Source organism: Anopheles gambiae, chromosome 2 (assembly GCF_943734735.2).
Source record: "Anopheles gambiae chromosome 2, idAnoGambNW_F1_1, whole genome shotgun sequence".
Classification (NCBI taxonomy): Eukaryota; Metazoa; Arthropoda; class Insecta; order Diptera; family Culicidae; genus Anopheles; species Anopheles gambiae.
Genome location: NC_064601.1, coordinates 6088883 through 6114264, shown reverse-complemented (window position 1 = coordinate 6114264; position 25382 = coordinate 6088883). Strand labels below are relative to the sequence as shown.

Here is a 25382-nt window from a genome sequence, read left to right as displayed (position 1 = left end):
ACGGCGATGATAAAGCTTCTTGGCCGGTGGGTAGTGTTTCGTTTCACCTTTGGAAAGAGTATTCAGCCGAGCGCGTTTTTCGTTGCCATTCATCCCGCGCCAGAGCGTAAATCACTCCCCTGCCTGGGAGCGAGCGGGAAGCAATCCCAACCGAAACGGCCCCCACACCAAACTAATGGCTTATCTTGCAAACGCATCCACCTGCTAGGGTACGGGTATTGTAATGAAAAACCGTGACATTTAGCGAGAATTGCGTCACACTTACACAATTAACGCGATAAAGTCAATTTGGCGGGAAAACTTTTCCCAAACCGACACTTGCTGCCACCGGTAAAAGTGAAGGAAAGTGGACTTTTATTTAAATAATTAGCTAAAAAGTTGCTCGAGTTCGAGGAGAATTGATTAAATTGAACCGTCCGGCCCATCCGTGAACCGTAAGCTGAGAGGTTTTTTAGCTTTTCGTACCGAAAAGCCTGACCCAACAAGCAAGAACTCCTCCCAAGAACGCAAACACACCGTAATGGATGAGTAGATCGAAACCGTACCGTGCATACCATTAAGCGAAAACAAATCGAAAGTGAGGAAGAAAGTGAGATTGATTCCACTCCAGAGCACGCCGTCAGTCCGAACACCGAAACGCTTCGAATGCAGAGCAATTTCGAATTGGAAGGATGGTCGCTTGCCACCTCCCAGCAAAAAAGCTTGGGAAAATCTCAATTTGCTAAATTAATTGTTGCCCGGGCAATTAATCACCTTCGTTCGGGGGGCTTTGCAGTGGAAGCCAAACACAAACAGCGCAGAAAGCTGAACCTCTGTGCATCGTTCGGAAAGCAAACGCTGCCTCTAATTGTGAGGCAGTCTTGATTTCTGCACGCTTCAGCGATGGCATTAAATATTTAACGAAATTTAAAGGAATTATCGAATCGTTTAAAGGAAGCAACACGACCCGGCGGCAGGCGGCGTTATAGTTACTGCCCTCCAACAGCAGCGTTCGTGGCGGAGGCCTCGGTTTTGTTTGGGTCGAGTGGGCAAAACGTGGCTTTTACCGGAGCTTGATACTTACTTGAGATCGTCATGAACGTTGATAAATAGGTGCCGATTAATATCAGCAGCGGAATGATGAACATAAACACCAGCGTGAAGGTCGTGTAGAGCTGCTCCTGCCATCGGTCGGTGTAGAAGCCGTGGGTTACGCACTGGTAAAAGTCCTCCACAAACGGTCCTTTCGCCACCCGAAATATCATCCACTGGAAAGAGAGGGGGGTGAGAGAGAGAGAGAGGGAGACCATGAGCTGAGAAAATGGGACAGAAACCGATTGTGTGGTTGTGCGATGGAGGTGAGCGCCAACGCCCGAGTCGGCATGGTTTAATTTCATAACTCCGGACCCGGTTACAGCGTCTGTGGCCGCTGCATCCTCCGAGAACGGCCCAAACTCCCAAACGGTCCAAAACGTACACCCTTTTGTGGGCCATCGAACCCCCTACCGCGTCTCATTCACGATCATGGCGATGGTGGGCTGTTGTGGTCTTATCTTGTTGCGCCCAGGACTTGGCGGGGGCATTGAGAGCTCTTTGAACTTGTACTAGTTGGGGTGTGCGCACGTGTGTTTTGTGGTAGATGTTATGTTTGTACAAGTTCAAAATTTGACCTCCCCCCCCCCCCAGTACGCGGTTTTATGGAGAGCGTGTCTGAAAGCACACTCGGGATGGTCTGAATTGCGGATGAATGATGATGGTGCGCAAAAGTTTAATTGATTCCCGGCGCGTTGTTGTTATTTGGACCGGAGAGTGGCGATGTTGTAGGCTAATCATCCCCTCCTCCCACAGAAAGTGGACAAAGCTACGCTGAGGATCCATCGAGTAACGGTTGGCTGAAAAGCGAGCAACAGGTTATTTGTCTAGAGGGCAAACACAACAATCTGAAAAGATCTGTAGCATCTTAAGATAGAAGCATGTTCCGGCGTTATTGATGCTATGCCTTTGCTGTTAACTTTGTTTTAGCAGCAAAAATCATTCGCCAACCAACGTGCCAAGGATCCAAAAAGGACTTGAATACTTTATAGCAGACAATCTAAATGTATCATTTCGGTACATTCTTTACCAGACTTCGGGTACTACCTAGTCCAAACGAGTGGGCGATGATACTACCCTCGACGTACAATAGATGGAGAAGGGAAAAAATAACCAGTAATCTAGTTTACCTCACCTTTAGATCTGTTTACAATTGCGTGCCCGTTTTCTGTGATTTTTGGACTAATCCAATATTGTCCTCTTGGTTTAATAATAGCTCTCCAGCTCTTCTCAGAAGGTACAGCGTTTGCGCTAATTAAATATAAATCAGCACACGGTGACGTTCAGCACCCATCGGTTTTAATAAACCCGTCCACGGTTCTGACTTTGGCGAATTTTTCAGCCAAATCTTTTTCGCCCAACAATTACAAACCATATGAAGTAACATTTATTGTTTTCTTAAGCACATTCTAGAACGAACGATGCTGGGCGGTAGCAAATACATAACCGTCGTGCGTAAACAAATGCGTAAGGCGTATACAGTGTCAACTGAGAACCTCAAGAGCATCTGTTGCGTAGGCGGAAAGAGCAAGCAAGGATCGTGTTACGCAAAAATGTCCTCCCCCCCCCCCCCTCCCCATTATTCGAGGGGTGTCCTGCGTTTGATACCGGTCAATAATGATACTTCATAATTGAGTGATTGGCAGCATCGATAACCTTGGCATCTAAGCCGCCGGAAAGCCATTCGTTTTGCAGTAGGTCTTCAGCGGCCCAGCGGGAACACTGCCTGCGGAATGAGCGAAACGTGACGTGGAATGATGAGCGCCATGGAAGGGGCAGCAGCTCGCACATAAACAACAACAGCACAACGATGTGATCTTGACAGGTTTTGATTTTGAAAGGGACGCGTAATTTTCGTAAATATTGGGTAGGAATAAAAGGAAAAAGGACTTTCGATGTTTTGAACGATTCGGTGCAGGCATCAACGTACCCTCAGAAGACAGATCAGTACCAAACGTTGAAAAGGACACTACGTCAACAACTACGAACCTTCCTGCATACTTCTGCGTTGGGTTCATCAATGGTTCAGTTTGTGTTTTTGTAAGCTGGTACTGATGGACTCAACAAGTTAATCTGTGTTCGATTGAAATGCTCTGAATACACACTTGTCGAAAGGGAGCCACTGGGAACCAAACCTAATACCATTCACGAAACAGCCTAAAAGTATGCAGCTTAAACTAAAAGTCCATAAAATTAGGAACTCCACATTACAAAGCTGGGTTGCTGTAAGCATGTTGGTTACTAGAACCTTTTCTAACGGTAGAGTTAAATAAAAACAAATCTCAGGAAACTAATGATCCCCACAGCATTCCCAGACATCACACAGAAAACGAGCGAAATTGGTTTCAATTCGTTAAATTGCCGGTTTTACATAATTCGCTGTATTAACGACTCTAGTGGTGCCATTCGATGAAACACGTTCTAGGAACGACCAAACAACAAATGGCAGGAACTGATTCCTGCGAAAAAGGCACTGATTGCGTGGTTGCGTCAAAACACGGCACTCTAAATCACCAAAACCAATCTGTTCGAAGTGGCATTTCATCCCGCCTCAGCCAGTCAACCATATCCGGCCATAAGGACCGAGAGTGTAAGGGATAAAGTTTTGTTCCTGGCGAAAAGCCAACCCATTATTTCCATGGAAAAAAAACCCGCGGCTCCGCGTCAAAAGCCGCCATAGAACACAGGATAACGCACAGCATTCGAGGGGAAAGCGTGATTGCGCGAATGGTAGCAGAGAGCTTGCACTTCGCAATCTTTCCCAAAACTGGCCAAAAATGGATCATTTATGGTCGGAGCTTTGTGTGTGTGTGTGTGTGTGTGTGTGTGTGTGTGAGTGTGCATATTTGATTTCGTTATTGAATTTGATTGGCAATTGATTTGGTGCCCGGGTATTGCGTTTGGGCGTAAAAGAGCGCGCGGCACACAGTACGGCGTGGCGCATTGTAGCTGGTGCGCGTCAATAATCTGGAATTTGAGCCTTACATCCTTGGCACACTGTTCCGTTTGGGTAGGATGGTGCTTGAGGTGGTGCTCTCTCGAAAACCTCTCGGATTGTTGGCGTGGGTTGATAACTGCAAGGCCGAGGCAGATAACAGTTGGTGGGTATTGCTCTTCTTGTTGACAATGAATCTGGAGTAGACGGAAAACGAGCTTTATTGAAGACATTTACGCAGAAAAAGGCAGCTGCGTGTGTGCATCAGGTGACAGCTGCCAACTTATCCCTGGCACAACCTTTAGGTGCACAGCAAGTAGGTGTGACTATGAGGATATTATTTTTCCTATTAAGATCTGTTTCCAAAGAAAATTTACATTCTGTGTACATGCGCTGGAAAGTGGGCGCTTAATAACACAAATAACTTTTGGCGCGATACAGCCTAAACGTATGCAACACTGTAGCTTACTAAGTAATCTTGTTCTTGTTTGTTTGGTTAGTATTGTGGAATCGTATGCTTTGCTATTGTGCTTTTATTTCCCAACATTTTATTTGAATTTTGAACATGAAGTAATTGTGTCCTTCTGATTGTTAGAATACAGGTTCATTATTTTGCTTTTATCTTTTATGTTTTTGAATGAAACACATCGCATACCCGATAAAGAAAACAAATCGGTGCGTGCCCTAGCGACAAACCCGTGTAAATAGAATCATTATTTTGTGGAAAAGAAAAGAGGAAAGACTCCTCGCTTAACCACCGATAAAGTCAATTTTCACGTAGATTTCACCAACCATCGGTTGGCAAATTTCATTTTACTGTACATTTACGAAGACTTCATTGCAGACGATAGATAAAGTGGTTGAGCGTCTAAATTACCATGTAAATTGACACCGAGATTGCCTGCCAGCGGCTGTCTGCTTGGAGCAGGATCGTTCGTGTAAGGTTAGCAAAGCTATTGAATTATCATGCGCCGATTAGTTATATAGCATCGATGTTTCGGTTGCCTGGACCCGTCGCAGGGGGTTTCCAAGGGCTTCTCTATCCCATGGTTGGTAATCATCCACTTTATTAAGGGATGCTCTAGGCCTGGGGTTGCTTAGATTGTCATTTAAATTGTATCAAGTGCTTGGTTTGCTGGCAATTACTTTTCCATTCAAAAATTAACCGTGCAATTCTATTGGTAAGCTACTATCACTTTACACTCGCTTCGTTTAAGCACTTTATGATTGCTGCTCTCATTCTGATGTACTCGTTTTTTGAAGTGATGTACTCGTTTTGATCGCATGAAGTGCGCATATCAGCATAGTTCTTAAAATCGATATCAATAGTTGCCAATTGTCATCAGCATCATTGACCAGGAAGTGAACCAAAAACTACAACGAAACAAGTGTCTATTGCCATCAAACAGTTGCAACGTTGCGCATGCTTGCTAACTCAATGAACTTTACCACTAGAACTCGGCTACTACTCAGTCCCCCAGAGAAGTAGTCAGAGCATTTGACCTTTTCTCTGTTTTGCAATTTGTTTTCTAACACAAACGAGCTTCCTGTATCGTGCAGACCACATGCTTCTTCTATTTCCTTGATTAGTATTGTAGTTGAACGGACAACACCACCGGAGCGATTGCAAGAGTATTCGTTGAACATTGGTCCCCTTTCAGTCGAACGGCCTGGGCTGCTCCGGCTACAGCTGGACTTGTGACAGGATCGGTTGATGTAACACACTTGTTGCCGGCTGTCTCGCACTGATTGCACACTTCCCCTGCCAAACGGTTGGTTGCATAATTGCTTTCGCTCGCTTTGCATCCGACCGACTGACTTTGGGCCATCTTCCTTCACACAGCCACACACACAGTGCCGCCTTCTTCTACATATCGGAGTAGTGTCCCAGAGCGGGGTACGCGGGGGATGGTTACGAAATTAATTTACCACCAGCCCGTTGTTCGGCAGCCGCATCGGAAACCAGTGTGCCGATAATAGCAATTGCAATCAAGTGCATAATGCTCGACTCGGTGCACAATTTGCCAGATCCGGACTCAGGTTCTCGAACGATTCAGAGCGCTTCCCGAGAACAATGTCACGGGGAAGGGTGCATCAGCAGGCGGCTCAAAGGGTGGCACAAGAGTGTTCTCACACGCAGCTGCACGCACAGACGCTTAACGCGGGTGTGTATTAAAATGCACAAAGCCAACGTATCCCCTCCTCTTCCCTAGTATCAGCCAAGGGCTCTGCGAATTGAATGCTTTGGACATGCACGCACGCTACAGAAGTGGACTGTGGGAAGTGGGCACAATGTTCATGGCTAACCGTTATCCCACGGGGGCTCGATACACGCCAGCCAATCGATAGGAAAAGGCGCGCTGGTTCGCTGGTGAGCGTTTAGTAGGTTTGTAAACATCAAGAGGCACTCAGGTAGTTTTGATTTAGGGCGGTAGTGTAGTACTACCTGGACAGCGGTGGGGTACTCATCGCTTGATGCTAATGTCACTCATCTGTCAGCGAAATGTACGAGAATGATTGCACACAAAATTGTTTGATGTTTAGAAAGGATAGGATGAGGTAGGTGAAACATGTTACACGGCTGTTTGTTGATGGTTGTCTTCAATGTTGTGCAGACTAAACATGGTAAATTTAATGTTATTTAAAGTATTCCAAGCCAAACATCATACCTTCAGGATTCTAGTCTAATTAAAATCGTTCTAACAAACGAGTAATGTATGTAAGAGTTCGTCCAGCGCTTTTGATGCAAGAAGCTGTCACTTTCTATGAACTCGCTGGGGCGTTCTCACGATAAATGCGAAACATGTCTAACAATTTTTGTTCAAAACATTGTTGAAAACATCAACAAAATATAACATAAAAGAACCACTGTTTAACTAAATTGGCTGTATTATTTCAGCAGAGTAAGCAACTGATTCATTAGATCATTTGCGCCCTCCTTTGCAAACAGGACGGAACAGAGAAATTGATGCTCAATTTGATTGGCATGGATGGTCCACCTAGGTTGAAATCCAACCGACTCGTAAGCGCCGGGAAAGCTTCACACAAAATCACACTAATTGAATGCCAGCGCCAAATCCACCAATTTACCTACCGCCGCATGGTAAAACGCATCGACCCTGCAAATTAGCCATCAATATCAGCGATTTTCGGCGAAGCCCAATTCCACTTTAGCTGCAAAACTGTGGCACACCGAAGTTAGACGGCGACTCATCCAACCCCACTCCCGCGGTTATTTCGTTGATATTCACTAATAATGAAATGGATTAATGCAAACCTCTCCCCCCTTGCTGCTGACCTTGAGCCTGTCTGTGTCGGTCCCCGGCTGGGCAATTAATAGTACGATGCGCGATGAGCTTGGCTGAGCATATGAGCTTGGCTGAGCTATGGCACTCAGACTCGAATGGACAGAGTTTGACACTATTGCAGGTCGAACGAAAAACAGATTAATTACTCGCCATCAGTCACGAGCTTCACACGAAAGCGCTGGAATTTGGGTTTTTTTTTTTATTTCAATGTTTTGTTTTGCCCACCGAACCGATGCGTGTGCGAGAGTGGTGTAAATTTGGGGCAATAAAATGCAAAATGCCTCCGCCGCCACTAATGACGATTAAGGCCGGACATTAAAGCTCATCACATGGGCTGAAGCGCACACGAGCTAAAGCGGACAGGCGAACCGGGTTGGCACTGCACACGTTTATTAAAAACGGCTCAAATTATTTATCCTCTTAACGCTTGGGGAAAAGCTACCGAAATAGATCGGTTGAAATCAAGTCGCCATCAAGCGTCTACACCTAACGAGCTACAGATTCTACATATTTATGAAGCTTAAAGATGATAAACCGATAAGCTGGTCCCTTTTGGGATGGGTTTGCCACTGCGAAAGGGTTGTGCGCGGGTTGGGCGTCTTGCCGAATGTTGCCGACGATAAAGCCCCTCATCACAACAACGTGAAATTGAGCTTAATGACATGGGACGCTGCCAGGAGGGTAATTTCGAACCGTAAAGATCAGCTCCCGACATGGACCCAGATGGTTGCGTTTGATTGTGGGTTGAGACGGAGAAATTGCCCAGAATTACCCCTTATCCAGAAGCCAGCAAGCGCCTAATGGCGGTTACATGTTATAACGAGTCGAGCAGCATGAATGAACCGAAAAAGGTAGCCGAAAATGGTTGGAGCAAACGTCATCCCCAACACCGGCCCCAAGGGTTTCGAGAAGGGTTTCGCGCGAAGGTGTTGGTATCATTCATTTTGGAACGTTCTATTTTTGGTGTATCTTAAAAACTTTGGCTTTACAAAGCGGAAACCCTTTAACATAACAAGCAGAGAGCTTCCCTTACCTGTGGTGTGCTGAGCAGAAACGATAGCAGATAGGCGACGAACAGAAACCGATGGCAGCGGCGGGCCGTGTTGAGCGACTTCATCGGATACTTGACCGCGACCCAGCGATCGACGCCGACCAGCACCAGCACGTACGTGGACAGGTACAGGCTGAACATCTGGCACAGCTTGAACAGCTTGCAGAACAGGTTGCCCGCGACCCAGTCCACCGTGTAGTACCAGGCGGCCTCCCCGATCAGGCAGAACCCCGTCACCAGCACGTCCGCGATCGAGAGGTGAAAGATGAGCGAGTAGATGGCGCTCCAGTTGTGGCGCGTGACGCGCCGCGACTTGCGGTTCTTCTGGATGTTCCACATGGTGGCGACGTTGCCGAGCAGCGACACGATCGCCATCGCCGACAACACGATCACCCGGATCACGCCCGACTTGGACAGGGTCGGGGCATGCTCGTAGCAGCTCAGGCCCGGTATCTCCAGCGCGGTACCGTTCTCGAACGCGTAGCTGATGTTCAGCCGGTCGCACTCTTCCCGCGGCAGTATCGTATCGCCCGACTGGGCCATAATGTCGCCGACGAGCGTTACCAGCCCGCTGGACAGTTGATGGACGCCCGGGTGCAGCAGCAGATTGGCGAGGCTTTCGTTCTGGCCGGTGCTTACGTTGGCAAAGGGTGTGCTAGGCGGCTGTGGTTGGTGCTGTACCTGTTGGTGGTACTGATGGGCCGAATGGTGCAGCTGTTGCTGCTGCTGCTGCTGCTGCTGCAGTTGTATGACATTCGCAAGACCCATTCCGAGCGTGAAGGAAGCGTTGCGGGCAAAGGACGAAGCCGGATCATGTAGGTCCTCGAATGGAAACGCTCCCGCCATCGAGGCGGTGAAGTTTTCCAGCGCTGCAGATACATTTCCCGAGATCAACTCATACGTGACCGTGGAGAGGTTGAACGATGGCGGCATTTTGCCGCTACCGGCCAGCGCAGAAATCTGTAGTGAAACCAATGAGAAACGGGAATTAGTGTACAGATATTAATAAATTTAGGGGAAAACATCTCACAGCATGAAAACCTACAGGTATTTTTATTTCTATATTGCCCTTATGTCGACAAAACAAAACAAAAAACGTTATCCCTCAATGCCCTTTGTCGGTAGATATTTTTTCCTACGTCCTACGCCACTTTCAGCTGATTTGTTGTAGTGTGCAAATTCCTCGCAGAAACGTGCCGGCAATTGATGTTCGCTAATTGGACGCACTTCTTATTTTAGCCAAAAAGGTTACAGCTACATCTCAATTGAAAGCTAATGCGATTCAACACATTCCAAGAATCCCTGTCCAGTGACCTATGGTTACAAGAATGATCTTAATGCCTTCCAAGCAATGCTTGATTTGCTAAAACTCCAACAATTCTTTGGCAGCAAATGTCAAACATCTCCCAAGCATCCAGCTGTCGAGGACAGGATGTGTCCCATCGGACCCGTGGGATTGTGCACATTGTGTTTGTTTGTTTTACCCAGAAATGCCAACAGATAAATGAATGCAGAAACCTTAGAACGATTTGTTGAATGCTGCTTGGGAATGGTGTATCGTTAGTTTCATCATTTCTGCCGGAATGTTGGGTTTTTGGGGAAGGTATGACTGTTTATTTCGTTCACGTTTCTAAGAAAAAAAGCTCGAGTAACAACTTAAAGCTTCTGAGAGGAAGAGAAAAAAGGTTACATTTTTCATAGCTCTCCAGAGTGGCATTAGTGTCCATGTTGGGAGTTGAGCAAAATGGTCCCAGCAGGTCCAGAATGCATACACAGCCAAGCGCAAGCTTCCACCATAATACTGCCGACACGTTCCAAGTCATTCGCTGACACTTAGGTCAAACCATACATTTTTCATTCGATGTTGCAACGTGCCTCACCGTGCATACGTAGTTGAAGCCAATCCGCATCCCATACACAACATGGACAATGTTTTCCATTATTTTTCCAACATTCTTGCCCAACCCATTCACCCAAGAACGACACACAAGAAGTGGTCAACGTCTCAAGAGCCGTAACGTAATGCTCTCGCGGTGATAAACAATCTGCTCCATAAATTAGTACACCCGGCGGAACGTTTATCACGAGTGGCGTGTAACCGACGCGTAACGGTTTTGATACTCCGTTATGGGCGCTCTGGGTGGAAGAACTTTTCGGCAGATTTCAAGGTACGCTCGTTATCGCGCTACCGGTCGGTGGTTAATACTTATGACACCATCCATCAACAAAATGTTGTATCTGTGGCGTATGTGGCGCAAAGTTCTTTGCTGGCACAGGAAGCCGGTGGTTTTTTTTTGTTCGAAACAAACAGGTTCTGCGTGCGCTCCCATCAAGCAGGAAAGTTTCTCCGTCGCTTTCTGGTATGTAATACAGTTTGACAGTTTGCCGACAATATTTCAATCATGCGAAAGTTTAGCAATACACTCTCCGTTTTACTTTCCTAAAGTACAAAACGATTTGGTTTTGCTCTCCCTAGTATGTAACTAAACCGCTCAAAGTTAGGTACTTTCCCGGCCCGAAATCAACACATTCGCTGTCGTACGTGATTACTCCCCACGGCACGGGTGAGCTATTTGTTGATTCGATCCCTCTGACACATCACGCACACGAATGGTGCGCAGGGTGCGTATGAAAGCAGCATTTTTCCACCTCCTCGTTGTTGGGAAGGCGCATAATACTGGGGATGAAACTTGAAGCGAGTGGATGATGAGCCCACCGTTTACCGCGCCTGACCTCAGTTAAACCTAACCTTCGGCTAATGGAGAACGGATCACTGCACACGGTGGCGAAAAGAAATGGACATTTCGATGTAATTCAATTACACTTCCCCGGACCAAGGACGACAAGACGATGTAGCCTTGGGTTCATTGGATTAGCAGATGGGTAACTGCCGAAAGGTATGTACCTCACACCACAGCGCGTTATGGACGTCTCGGTTAAACAATACACATGGGATGTATTCGAAATAGGAAACTCAGATCCTTGGTCTCAAAATAACAGAACAGACAGTGGTATGGCAGTTCTGCTAAAAACATCGATGAGCCAGTGTCCAAGAAATAGGTTGGAAATTGGACAACGGTTCTGGGGAAAATATGACGTACCTTACACGCGCCGCTTGCCTCCAAAACCCGTCAGCGTGGAGGGTCCACCACTTTGAAGCAAGTTTGTCACTTTCGTTAAACTTTTCAGCAAACATTTTTAATAATACGTTGTCCGTTCTTGGTTCACGGCATTCTTTCTCGAGGGCTTTATTGGCGTTGACGGAGTGCCCAAAAAAAAGACATAACATATTCATGCTTAGGCTTGTCATGCTTGAAAATGCAGATCCCACGGTGATGATAAAATAAAATGACAATTTTGGTTCAGTTATGTAAATATGTTCACATCTTCACCGTGGCGTAAATTCTACGAAGGCGCATAAGGCTTGAGCAAGCACGTGATATCTCGGTGTAGGGTGCCGCAAGTTATGAATATGAATTGATTTTACCTCAATGACTCTTATTTAAATACATCTTCAAGTGTATTAAAAGACTTTGAAAGTCAAATAGCTCATTAAGCTGTAGACAGCTTCAACAGAATCGCTTAAAATGTAAAACTCTGTTTGTTTTGTTTTATTTGCTCTATCTAATTGCAACCCAAAACTCGACTCAACGCGTAGCTTGCATGAGCTTGCCCCCTCTCAAAAAAAGCAACCATTAATCGCACTGAAATCTCATCGTCAAACTGGATTACAATCTTGCATAACCACCACATGTTGGCTGCAGCCAAAAATAACCAGCAAACATAAACCAAGCAACAGCAGCAGCTCGCTGAAGATACGCGAGCAAACCGCGTACCTGCAGGAGGAGGGTTAGCGGAGTTGGAGCTGCGATGTCAGCACAACTGTCGTCCATCCCGGGGGTTCAGCATTTTCGTGTCACAGCGATTAATTGATTCCGGGAAAACTTCGTCACCGAAATGCCGGTACATAATGGACACACGGTTTCATAGAAAGCTTGCCGCCGCCGAAGCTCGCTCGTCGTGGGCAGAAAGATAACGGTCGCGCCCTGTCTCAATCTCCAATCGCAAACAACAGCGCATCCCATGTAAGCTTCTTGTCTGGGAGTATGGGTTTGCCGGACAACAGGCCTACAAAGCGCAAAGATGCTCCGAGCAACACGGAGCAACACGGCAACGTTATTCTATCCAGCCTGGTCGTTGTTGTCAGCCCGCTGGCGAGCTTTCGTAAAGTTGTTAAGAGTAATCGAGTAGCTGCTGGGGAGGGGATCTGTTGTGGCTGATGTTGTGCAAACGTAATGGATCATTTGAATGTGGTTTTTGGGTCGTTTTTTCGGTGTTAGCGAGTGCAATAAAAAAAGGGGAAAGAGATTGAAACACACTATAAACATGCGGACAAGTGCTTTGGTTTATTTTTATACTGCACATTACATTAGACCGGTGCTGCAGTGCTTGATCGTGTGGCCGTTTGAGCTGCAGCAATGGACAGACGGAGACTTTCTCAGGTGTGTGTTTCATCTGGTTAATGGCTCACACACACACACACACACACACACACACACACACACACACACACACACACACACACACACACACACACACACACACACACACACACACACACACACACACACACACACAGGCGCTCGGTTCGAGGAAGTAGAACACGAATAACTTTACGAAACCTTAGCAGTAATTTAATTTCAGCCAAGCAGAATGCGAGACGAACGAATTTTGTCCGCAAGTTTTCGCTCGACCCTCCCCGAGGTCAACGGTTTCGTTCTAGCTAGCCAACCAATGAAGCGTGTAAAGGTACACAATCGCCTTTGTGGTCGACGCTTTTTTCCTACATTTTTGACAAGTAAAAAACCCCGAAAGAAAAACACCAAGCACAGGTCTGCTGTGGGACAAAATCCAGCGCAGATTTTACAACATCCAAAGAAATCGGGATGAGGCGCGGGCAAAGTAGAAAAACTAAACAAAAAGCGCAATTAACCAAAATCACTTCATCGGCTGGTGGACGAGCCACACGCACCCCGACTGGTGGCCCCGCGGCAAAGCCATTAGCAGGTTGTCGGTAGCTTTCGGTCAGTTGTCAGCTGAGCAGGAGTGGTAGGAGGGAAAGCTTCTCATCCCAAGCAGATCGCTACTTTATAATTTAATGACCCAGTGTGTGTGTGTGTGTGTGTGTGCGATGCGAAGTGCTCGCGAGAACATTAGCGTGAGCGTAATGAGAACGCAATGGATTTTTTTCTTCTTTTTTTACACACAAAACACTTCCCATAAGCGTTTGATTAACCCTGACAGTTGCAATTAATATCATTTAAGACTCGTTTGGAGGGGGAAAACACTATGCAATGTTTCAAACTTAAACTTTGCGCAATACCTGTGTCAGTAAAGGTACACAGGGATGATCGGTAATTTATTCAAAATTGTTTGAAATTGTGTTTGGAGCATAAACAAATACACCCATCAAATAAAAAAGTAGCTTCCAGAAAACCCTATTAGGCTTCCTATATTTGAGTAGAAAGGTTAGTTCACTTTCTCGTTCCATTAGAACAGGCAGGTCGCAGGCACATGCGAGCTTTGGAGAAAAGCAACATCAACAACTTTCACCATGGCAGGCCAACGGATTGACAGCATTCAGCTCAATAGAAAAGTTGACCCTTCTAGAACCCTCCCCCCCCCCCCCCCCCCCAACTTACATACACACACAGAGAGTCACACATGGGCCCCACAACAAAAAGGAAACCAGAAGTTGTCCCTTTTCGTACGCACGAGTGAACATGCCGGGACCTCCCTAGGATTAGCATTTCAATTAACGATAGAAACGACTCGTATGTTTATGTGTGATTCCGATCCCTTTCGCCCTCCACTCATGTCCCCCCTACCAAAAAATATGACCCCAACATTATTTACACATCTCTATTTTCCCATAACGATTGTGACACTGCGGTTTGTTGGCTTCCTGCGGGACGTAATTACATTCGAATTGACGACAAAAGGTCCATATATCGTGCATGGTAATGGAGTTTGAGGCTGTTTTGTGAGTGCGTATGTGTGTGTATTTCCAACACTTCCAACACGCTCAAGGAAAGTTGAAACAGGCGTTGAAGATGAAAAGCGTTTACAAAAATAGCTTCCAGCAGGGGTTTTTTGGGGTGCGAGAAAGCGTCTGTACTTTGCTTGGATTACCGCTGGCTGGTGGTGGTAAACTGTCTAAAATGAGATACATTATTTATTGCACCATTCGGGTTTCTGCTTCCCTTTTTCCGTTCACATAGAACGAGAACGCCCGTTTTTTGAAGCTTTCAAGCGCATGCCGTTTAGATGATTGCGTTTGGTATTATTACATTTGCTTCAAAATTACATTCGCTGCTCTGGGGATGGAGGGCAAACTCTCGCTCTCTGTCTCTCTAAATCGCGCAGTGAGTTACGGCACCACACGGTTCATTCTTTTGATCCGTTTTGGTTGGCATTACAATCAGGGTGGGGGGGGGGTTAAGAGCACATCAATCCGGTGCCAAGCTTTATCATGCTGTACAACATACATACTTGAAAAGCGATCGTGTTTGAAGTCTGAACACACATTTTTTCGAGCCCTGCAACTTGATGAGCTTTCACCGAATGAACGCTTTCTTTGGCTTTAGCTTTGCTGTCGAACAATATTTATTTATCCCTTATCTGCCAGACGGGGAATCTATGGGGCCCGAATGTAATGACAAAACACAGATACCTCCAGATTCCGCTTCCGAGAAGCAGACAACCCTAACGAAGGCACGCAATTGTCGGGGTTCAACGATTTGAGCGATGTTTCGGGTGCGTTGTCACGATCGATTGAGCACCGCGGGGTCATGTTTATGCATCAATGTAGAGCGAGGATACCGGTGTGTTGATGTGTACCCTTGGTACAATTGAACCACTTCTCACCCGCTCGCCGTCACCGTCGCTGGAAGTAACGTACTTCACCCTCTTTGCAATGGAAAATCAATCTCTGTACGAGAGCACGAGAGTGCTGGCTTTTCGTGTATTGTTGGCCAAATTGAGCATTCAAACAAGCACACAAACACATCGTATCATCCCCAAAACCACACGCACGCACGCACGCACGCCTGTTGTTATCAATATTTGCTCATATATTGAAGCTGACAAAACGTGCAAAGGCGAGACACTTGCATGCCGGCTGGGCGCGCACGCACAATCAAGCCGCTATCGCTTTGGTGACGAGTGGCATTGATGATAGATGATCTGTCAGTCATGTGCGTCAGATATGGGGCGGGGGATTGGACGGGAATGGGGGGCTCACGTTCGATGGTGGTGAGTTAAGCTAGATTGATTTTTTGTGATGATGACTTTTTGTGGCTCTTGGCACGTTTGTGTAAGGGTTTTCCCCCGCTATTCATTCAAGATTGTGCTCGTCACGTGCGTCTGTGTGTGTGTGTGTGTACCAAGGGAAAAGTGAAACCCTGGCAGATGGCAGGCGGCACAGTCTGCGAAACAATCTGTCTTGGGTTGTGTTTGTGCAACATTGTAAGCTTGTTTTTTTTGCTAGGGAAATTGTAGATTGATTTTTTTTCTCTTTGGTTCGATTCCCGAACCGACCGCCAAAAAGCGATACAATATACCAGCTACTTGAGCCTATTACGATGTTCTGTGGCCTTCCAGCCTTCCAGTCCGCGGTCGGCACGTGGAAAATTAAGTAATGCCATAAATAACGCTTTTTCAAACCACGCGCGTGTAATTCGAGAGCAACAAAAAAAAACCCTCTCTGGTGCACATTTCTGTCAATAAATCATACCCATAACTGTCAGACGGGTTCGCTCTCAAGACTCCGCCACCATGGGTCGCGTAACATTGTTTCAAACGAAAGCGCGCATTCGAAATGCGTTGACAAATTATTCTTCCTGTGCAAAAAAAAGGAAAAATTGGATCCAAAATTTGACGTCAGCAGGAACAAGGACGATCTGATGACAAAGTATGTCTGATGGGATGCTGCCACACACACAGACACACGCACACATTGCCGTGCGGTAATAATTTTCTCCCACTTTGAATTTAAAGAATGAAAAGCGTACATTTTTATGGGTTCTATGTTCATCCGCCAACACAAAAAAAGCGTAAAATGTCAATAGGTTATTATGAGGGGTTCATTATTGTGCGGGCGGCGGTAGATGATAAGGCCTTTCCAAATTACCTCAGACTCAACAAACAGTCAAAGGTAGGGCCCTACGCTTGGAGAAACAAGCTTAAGTGAGATAATCACCATACGTCTAGGACGACACAGCATGTAATATGTGAAAATCCATCAACTCCAAAGAGCGAGCCCAAAAAGATGTATTGTAAAATTCTTTGAGAGATTATTCATTCTTAAAGCCTCGCTAGAGATCAAATTGAACGAAGGCGACACTTGTAACGACACACAGATAAGGCTTTGCCTTTAGGCTACATTTGCCTCCCAAAAGACCCACACTCACGATGACAATTTGATAAACAGAATAAAGTCAAGCCCAGCCTTTGCACAACGTAACGAGGAAGACCCACCGGTGGCTTCTGAAACATGCAGGATTTGTCATGCCAAAACGAGTCAATTGATTCTGCTGAATATTTACGCGCATTAGCCGTGGTGAGGGGGGCCGGTAGACAGCCAACAAGGCAGAACATGCCTGTTCCGGATGACTGCGCAAGGATTGATGTTCACTTTTTTTGTTTTTGCATGTTTATCGCTTCTTTCACAGCTTTGTTTTGTTCTTTTCTGTGTAACGGCTCATCTTCGGCGACAAGCGGCTCGTGGACTTTGGAGCTGGAGTGTTTTTGCAGCACAACGGCCTGATACACTGATCGATTCCAGACCGCGTTGGAAAAAAACAGTTGGAGAAACACACCCCGATCAAGCACGAGAACACGAGACGCGAAGCCATGCTAACAAAGCGGATCGCATCAACAATTATAATTTGGAAGCGTTTTTTGTTCGTCTTTCTTGCCGCTCGGAACCCCTGAGGAGTGCATTAAAGATTCAACATCCTGGTCCTTTCATTACACATAACGGTACAATGGGATGGAAAACTACCCCCGACCGAAAGACACTCCAAAGACTGCTGTAGTGCTGTCATGTTAAGTTAAGTAATGTTTCAAAGATCGATCGATTTGTTGAACCCAGGATAAGGTCAGCAAACGCTGACAAACATAATCGTCAATCAGACCGTGGCGCGCGTAAATAACACCCACGGCGTTGGGCCAATGTGACGATTAGCGTGACCGCCGCTTCAACAGAACGATGGAAGCGGAATTTTAAATGCTCTCGGTGTGCCCTGGTAGCAAAGGCAGTAAAATGCGAGTAACGAACGTGCTTGGATACAGAATACTGAAAAGCGTTTCCTCAAACCTCGCTGGGCAACGTCGACATCGTTTGGCAAGCGTGTGATAAAAGAAGCAGTGCACACACTCATCACCGGGTGCTGAACGTTCGGTTATTTGTTTTCCGTTTTCTGCTCAATTTGGCCTAATCCCTCGGAAAGGTTTACGCCCAATGCATTCCTAATTCGTAACACTGTTGTTTACTTTCGACCGGTGTTGGATTATCGCACCGACGGGGAAAGCACGAGCAGGAGCGGCGGTGAAACAAGGGGAAATAGATCGACTGCGATGAACGTAATGGCCAACTGTCAGTTTAAATCTGGCTGCGTTCGGGCACTTGGAAAGTACTTACCGAGTAGCAGGTCCGGGCCGGCATTGGATGTAAATTATTTCAATGTGTGTGCATTGAGGGAAACGTAGCTCCACTCAACCATAAGGTTTTCCCGTTATCTCCCGTCGCTTTCCCAAACATTGTCCGATAATATTCATCACCAGGCAAATGGGATTTGCGATATCTGATCGGTCTCTCTCCTAAAAAAAAAAAACATTAACTAAAACTGCCAAAATGGAAGGGCCGATTTATGGGTACGCTTCGCTTGCGTTTGTAAACATGGGGCATCCACAGCTTTTCGTAGAACCATGTTTTAAATTATCATCCTATTCGTTATTGATGATGATGATGATGATGATGATTGGAATAGAATATTGAAGAACCGACCGGTCGATTCGGCATCCGACAACAAATCGAAATCCGACAAAACATTCCTCGTATTTTTAGGATCTTCGTTTTTTGTGCTCCATCTCTCCAAGTATTTATCTTTTGCGTGTTGGACATATGTTTGCCAGTCTAAAAATGTGAGCGCACACTGCTTGACTGGAGCTTGTAATAACGTTGTCAGATATCGAAAGGTACAACATCTAGTACCGTATACCTGCCGCAGTTTGCTGAACGACGACCAAGATGACGACGTGAAGTTGTTTGGCTTTGCCGGGAGTCGAGTTTTCAAGAGCGTTAACTCCACCGCCTGCAGATGACATCACTCGTTCCGAATGTTGTGTCATTTTGGCAGCGTTTGACAGTCGAATTACGGTCTCAAACCGTGATGCGGGCTCTGCTATAGAACAGAGCACTGCTACAGTTGTACTGCTTTTTGAGAGTTAAATAACATTTAAGAACAGTTTAAAGTTGTTGCTCCTTCAGAAAAGCTTGCGGCGAAAAGAAAAACGACATAAATGCGCAGTTCATTATAGAAACAGATAGGAATTGTAGGATCCATGCGTTAAGGAGGTAATTTTTTCGGTTTTTCTTCTCTGGCTCAATGTTCCTCATCGAAGAAGACCGATCAATTGCCGATTCTCATCATTGGGTATTCTGTACTGCGTCCGCAAATTAGGTTGCCTTTTCGTCGGTAAGCACCCGAGGAAAGAACGAAACTAGAGAAGCACCACGGGACGTGAATCGATAAACGCTGCAAGTTCCAGATGGATAGATAATAGGATAATTCTTAGGTAACACAAAACGAAAGTGTGAACGAACCGAAGATCAGGCAAAATTGGCTTGTGTGGTACGACGTCATGATGGAATCTTTCCCATCCAGTAGCAATACCTTGACTACCGGGTAAAACAGATGGAAAGTGGTAAAGAGAACCAATTAAGGGAAGAGCTGTTCGGTGCACAGCACACATCATCATCTGCTGAAATCATGCCGCCATTCAAGATTGTTTTCCACGCTATTCAGAAGTTTTCTTTTCGTCTTAGAACGACCCCTATAAGCGAACATGCTGGCCTTATATACTGGCACTGGATAATATGTCAAGGTTTGGAATGGATACTGAGATCCGATTGAGATTTGAACTACATCCGACGTTTACAGCAGCCGCTTCATTTACCATTAGACTACCCGGACGTACAATACATGACAAGTGCGGAGTCAAGTACGTATCGAACACAATCTGTACCACATAAATCAGATTTGGCACAAAAGTTTTGAAAAGCTCGATTGCCATTTGTGTGTGTATTATGCCCACCGCAATCGATTGTGCTGGAGCTCACCACGATTGAACTGGGATTAGCAGGAAACAATTTACATTGTAAGGGCATTTCCACGCGTGGATCAATTTTCCGCCGTCACCGTGGGAGCAGAGATGCTTACGGAACGAACGCTTCCAAGTGCTGAAATGATAAACAAAAGGCCCCGCACACACACTCCGAGCACGTGGAAAAGCACCCCGGGAAACACAGAACAGGAGGTGAAAATGTGTGTAACACTACTGCTGCTCCCCCGGTCCCCACAATCATAACGCTTTCTCGCTCTCCTAAACAATTGGTTCGCCCACTCTATGGCCGGATCAGGGGATAAAGTAGAGTGGGTCGTGTCGAGCGGGACAGTGGGTAAATTGGTGCTAATTTTCCATTTCCAAGTACACCGCCTGCAACAGTTTGGTCATTTTTTGCTGTCACTAGGCGGATGTAGCTTCTGTGGAGCGACTTTTTACAGTCGTCAAGACGGTCTTGGTCAGGAAGGCCCGTGTCCTGGTACCGCGTACTGCTACTGGAGGAAGATGGTATCCAGTGCCCTGCTGTAAGTAACGAAAGGTGTCGCGATCGTATCGTTGCGGAACGTGACCACTTGCCCAGTGAGGACGCAAACAATCTAGCCTATTTTCCCTTATCTTACCCAACTAATTAGTATCATAATAAGCTCGAGCTCTTTTCTCCAGTTCGTTTTCCGCTGCTCCCGATGCGCTTGACACAGGTGGACAATAAAAACCATTCCACAATCCCACGGCAATGGTATTCGCGATGTAGAGCAGAGTGTGAAACTAATTGCTTGCTCGGGAAGTAATATAAACACCCGGCCTGACCCCCGGACCCGTAAATTCTAAATCGGTGGCTCTCGTTTCTTTTGTTGCTGTTGCTGTTGTCACTCCTTAAGAGTCCTTACGCACCACACCGTTTCAAGAAAAAGCGCTCCCCATTGCTAGGCAACGGATCCTTATTTCAACTTTGGCAGTTAGGTGTGTGTCAGTCGGTGCGCTTGTTTTTTGCTCTGCAACGACCTGTCGACTGCCTTTTTTTCGGCTGTAGTTGCTTACAATTTTAATTGCGATTCAAATAACTTGAACCGTTTCTTCGAAGATGCTTGCAATCGTTTTTTCTGACAACGAAACGAACAGTACCGACATATCGTTTTACAAACACCACGCGCACAAAAGGGGGAAAGAAAAATACACAAACGAAAAGTGATTTTCTGGGAAGGTACGGTCCGGGGGGGGGAGAAAAAGCATGCTCAAATGTTTTTTTGTTTGCTCAGTTAAAAGAGGGCGCTGAGCCGTCCAGGGTGAACCGTGCACGGAGCGCCACAGCGCCATCTATGTACGCTGTCGATATGATGGAAATGGAAAACAATTTCCCTAGAATGCTTCAGCCGGGAGCACACCCCGTTGAACTCTGCTGTTGACCTGCGGGCTTCAACACGGAGGGTGTGTACCCTGGGCACCTCTCGTAAGGGCATTTCCATTGTCCCATGAGAGAGAGTAAGATAGAAACATAGAGAGAGAGTATGAACTGCTGCTGCTGCATTGCATTAGTTGGTCGGCCTTTGCGCTGCATTATCGGTGCAATTGCGGGGTTAAATATTCATCATAATTACAGGCCAGGCCGGCAATGAGTCGGTCGATGGTGTGATAATTTTAAGTATAAACACACACCCCGTTCGTTCGCCTACACCCTTTGTCGAATAAGCTTGACCCAGTGGCGGCGGTGCGTGCGTGCGGTGGGAATGTATTGTTAGAAAACAAATCACTATAGGCTGATGGCAGCCCCCGGAGTCATTAACATCCGACCGCCGGGTGGTACTTGCTAGATACTTTTAGTTGAAGTTATTTGCTCGGTGCGTCTCGGCTTGTTTGTGTGTGTGTGTGTGTCTCGATCGGGAAAACGTTTACCTCCCTGTGCTTGGTGTGTCGATACACAGCAGAAAGGATGTAGCCGGGTTCACGAACGATCGGCTAGACACCAGAACCAGAGAGGCGGGAACGATTACAATGTTGAAAATGGAAATTAAAAATCAACCCCCTACAGTTCACGCTTATCGTGCTTTTATGGAGCGGGCTTTAATTGAGCTGACCTTTTTATCGGATTTGTGATTTAATCGAGCGAACGATTAACATCAGGAGCTTTGTTTGGCTGCATGTCGTGTGAAATGAGTTTACATAATGCAGGCATGATAGATAACAATCGGGTCTCAAACGTCGCTCCCTTTACAGACAATGATAAAGGGAGACTATCTGTGATAGTTTTTTAAACTGTCCGGGAGAATATTTTCTTGCATTGGTGTGCACAATGAGACGAATAAAAGGGTTTATCTATTGCGAATGTACCAGCATTTCAGCATATGAGACTTTGCGCAACCACTTTCTCACGCTAACGCTGATGAAATGTCCCGAACAACGCAACTACTGAATGCTCCAAAAAAGATGACACATGATCATCGGTAGTTGGCGGTCATGGTTTGAACTCCGCGCTGGACAGTAACCTGTCCCTACCCTTCAATTATCCGCCAAGCCCGAACGTATATTTATCAAGCGACTCAACACGAAACTTCATCAAACGCATATCCCCCAAAGGCGCCAACAACTCGAAAGCAAGCCATTTCCATTTTCACTCATGTTTCATCATTAATCATCAACTCCTGGGAGGGATCCCCGCATCAAATCAGAAGCTCCTTCCAGAGCACTCACTCACCTCTCAGTGGCCAACTGATCTGAAGCGAACTGTGAAGCGGAAACCCCGCGATGATTAAGCCCGGTGAGATTTCGATAATTATATTGCCATCTATGCGTAGCTCTGCTGTCCCATCATTGCCACCTCGTGAACATTTGTAGCTCCCCGGGCGGGGTCGTCGAAATTTGCACCCAACACGGTTTGTTTACGGTTTATTCATTCGATTCTTTCGCACACATCCCCAATGATCCCCATGGCAAACTAGATAAAATACCGAAGAAAAATACGAAACTGCTCGTGATCTAATCGGCATCTTTGAATGTTAATACCTTTTTAACAAGGTAGCGCGCGCGGCCCGGCACACACACACACACAGTCCATCAAAATAGTCATCAAGTCTGGCCGGAGCAAGGCCTCTCGGTCGGTCGGAAGAAAAAAAAGTTCACGTTTTCAAAGAACTTGAATTATAACTTGTTGCTGCACGGCTTTGGAAACTGTTTTGTTTTTTTTTTGTGATTGTTATGATGGTTGGTGATGTGTGTATAGGGCTTTCTCCCCCTCTGCTCCCTGTTTATGACCACTTAGAATGATGAACTTTGTTCCGGGGATTTCCCGGTTGTTAAGTGCTACAAAACATCAACCCACGCCAAAAGCTGCTTGTGTTCTTGTGGGTTGGCAAGGATGTTGTGTATTTAATTAAGTTGTATAACACATAACACGGGCTCTAATATTGCCGTTTTAACGACCATTACTTTGTCAGAAAGATATTGAAAGGATGTTGGGAATTTCCTCCCCAACATTATAGCTCCCCCTGAAAGCACTTACCGTTGTTTGTTTTTAGCACTACCGTGGGCCAGACGTTTGTTTGTTCGTCTATTTTCGGGGGTACTGAATGTCTAAGTGCGTTAATTAGTGGCTCCTTACAATCGCTTCGCTGGTAAACTTCCGCAAAAACACATCAAAAACAATTGAAGGGAGAAGTACACACATTGCACGCGGCAGGGTAGAAGGTAATCAATGCGGTTTCTGCTAGACATCGGCATCAATCAATCACACGGTGTGGAACGATCTTCTTTTTTTTTTTTGGTACCAGTGATTTTTCACAACACAGAATAGGGAGTAGGTAAGTGCTTAGGGCGCCTTGGAGCGATCACTGGACGACCCCAAATCGTGGCATATCGGCCTGGCGTGAGTGTAATTTATGCTTCACCGACCGATCATTTTGCCACCCTGCTGTTACCTTCACCTTTAACCACCTTCACACCACACCCCTACACACACACACACACACACTGCTTATCGCACACCGGAATCGCTCTCACTATCACTTGCGGATCGTTACGGAATATCTTGCCCCTGGAAACGCGACCCAAATTAGCATAATTCACCACACATGCACACACACACATACACACACGCAACCGTAACCGAGCGCTACTCAAGCGTGCAGACACACTAATGCGACACACCGAACCAGGCCGGTGTACCAATCATGCCGGAAAGATATTCGGATTTGGAATTCGGAAGATGCAAAAGACACTTGCGGCGCGAAATGCTCTCAATCAACCCCAGTTGTAACACCAACACCCAAGCACACACACACACACAGACACAAACGCACTTTCTTCCTCCAAGTTACAACACTTTTTTGGGAAACGGCCTGCTACGTTTAGTCGCCACACTTTGCTTTCTTCCTTTTGTACCCTATCAGCAGCGACACTTGACTGCTTCATTAGGGAAGATAAATCTGCACCGGGATAAGGGCATTCTTTTGACAGCAGGACACTTTCCGGTCTAATCACTTTCGGCAAAGGTGTTCGGCGGCGGAAACTCGTCCTAATAATCCCCGAAATATCAAGCGCTGCACTTTCAACCGTCGCAACGCATTCGCAACAAATGATTCCATCTCGGTGGCTTCCGAAGGGATTAATGCCCAGTTTGCACACCTTCACGGCACTCTACGATAAGGGCCTTTGCTTGGCTGTAAGAATTTGCGCTCACAGCGTTCCCCAACTTTCGTCGTTTGCTTCGTTGTTTCGGCTCCCCGTGGGAAGCAATTTAAATTGCGATTTCAATCCCGGCGGACCGAAGATTTATTTTCCATCGGGAATGAGGACGAAACAAGAAGCTTGCACGCCGTACAGTACACGCACACGCACTCTATCTCTGCCGCTCAAACCAGCTCAAAGCGACGCTCCGACGATGTGATGCCCGCGCCGTTTGAATGTTTACTAACGGACGGCTGGCAAGCTGAACGGCGCCAAACATGTGCGACGACGGCCCCATCGTCGAAAGCGCGCCAACTTATGCGCACTATGAGCTGTTGGGAGAGGATTAGTGGCCAACACGTTTGGTTTCGTGGTGCAGATGTTCCTTACGATTGGTTTGAGTTGACGTTTCTACAGATCACAGAGCAGACACAAACTGTCTTATAGAGAGCTCATCAGAGGTTGCTATGATTGCAAAAAGGTTGAATGATTGCTAGGGAAGCAGATTGGAATTGATCAGTTGATTTGAAGTTGTAGAAAGCTTGCTTGTTGGACTCCATGTCCTAAATTTGCGATTAGTCCATCATCATATCGTCCCTCGTATGTAATATGTAGCCTTACATAACATATATCAGAATTTATGACATTTTTACTCACCGCATTGCTCGCACTGTGCTGCCGAACGTGCGCTCCGGCACCGGTTCGTGCTGATTTCGGTTTGCATTAAAGCTCGCCGGAAAAGCTTTCACGTTCGTGCTCCAACCGAATACCGAACGAAGCAACAGTACACTAAGACCGCTGGCACTGTGGCCTGTGCCTGTGCTCTGATGAATTTTTAGTTTCAGTCAGCCCACCGTGGAAGATTTTTATGATGCGGAAGTGGTGGAGATGAATAAATGCACACACTTTAAGCCGGTTTTCGGTGGAAGAGAAATTTTGGCAATCATTTTAT

General features: G+C 46.3%; 1 protein-coding gene across 2 annotated transcripts in view; it reads right to left on the bottom strand.

Moving 5' to 3' along the window:
* Positions 1-24896, bottom strand: part of LOC1281610 (gonadotropin-releasing hormone receptor) — a 37486-nt gene extending 12590 nt beyond the window's left edge. The window contains exons 1-4 of one of the 2 annotated variants that reach the window (XM_061649655.1): positions 24602-24896; positions 23268-23798; positions 8348-9325; positions 1064-1247 (exon numbers count right to left, since the gene is read on the bottom strand). In XM_061649655.1, coding sequence (XP_061505639.1) covers positions 1064-1247; positions 8348-9298 — 1135 coding nt within the window. In that variant the 5' untranslated portion in view covers positions 9299-9325; positions 23268-23798; positions 24602-24896. Of the gene's footprint in view, positions 1-1063; positions 1248-8347; positions 9326-23267 lie in introns of both variants that reach the window. The other variant, XM_061649656.1, reaches the window with a different exon arrangement.
* Between the last annotated feature and the right edge of the window lie 486 nt (positions 24897-25382).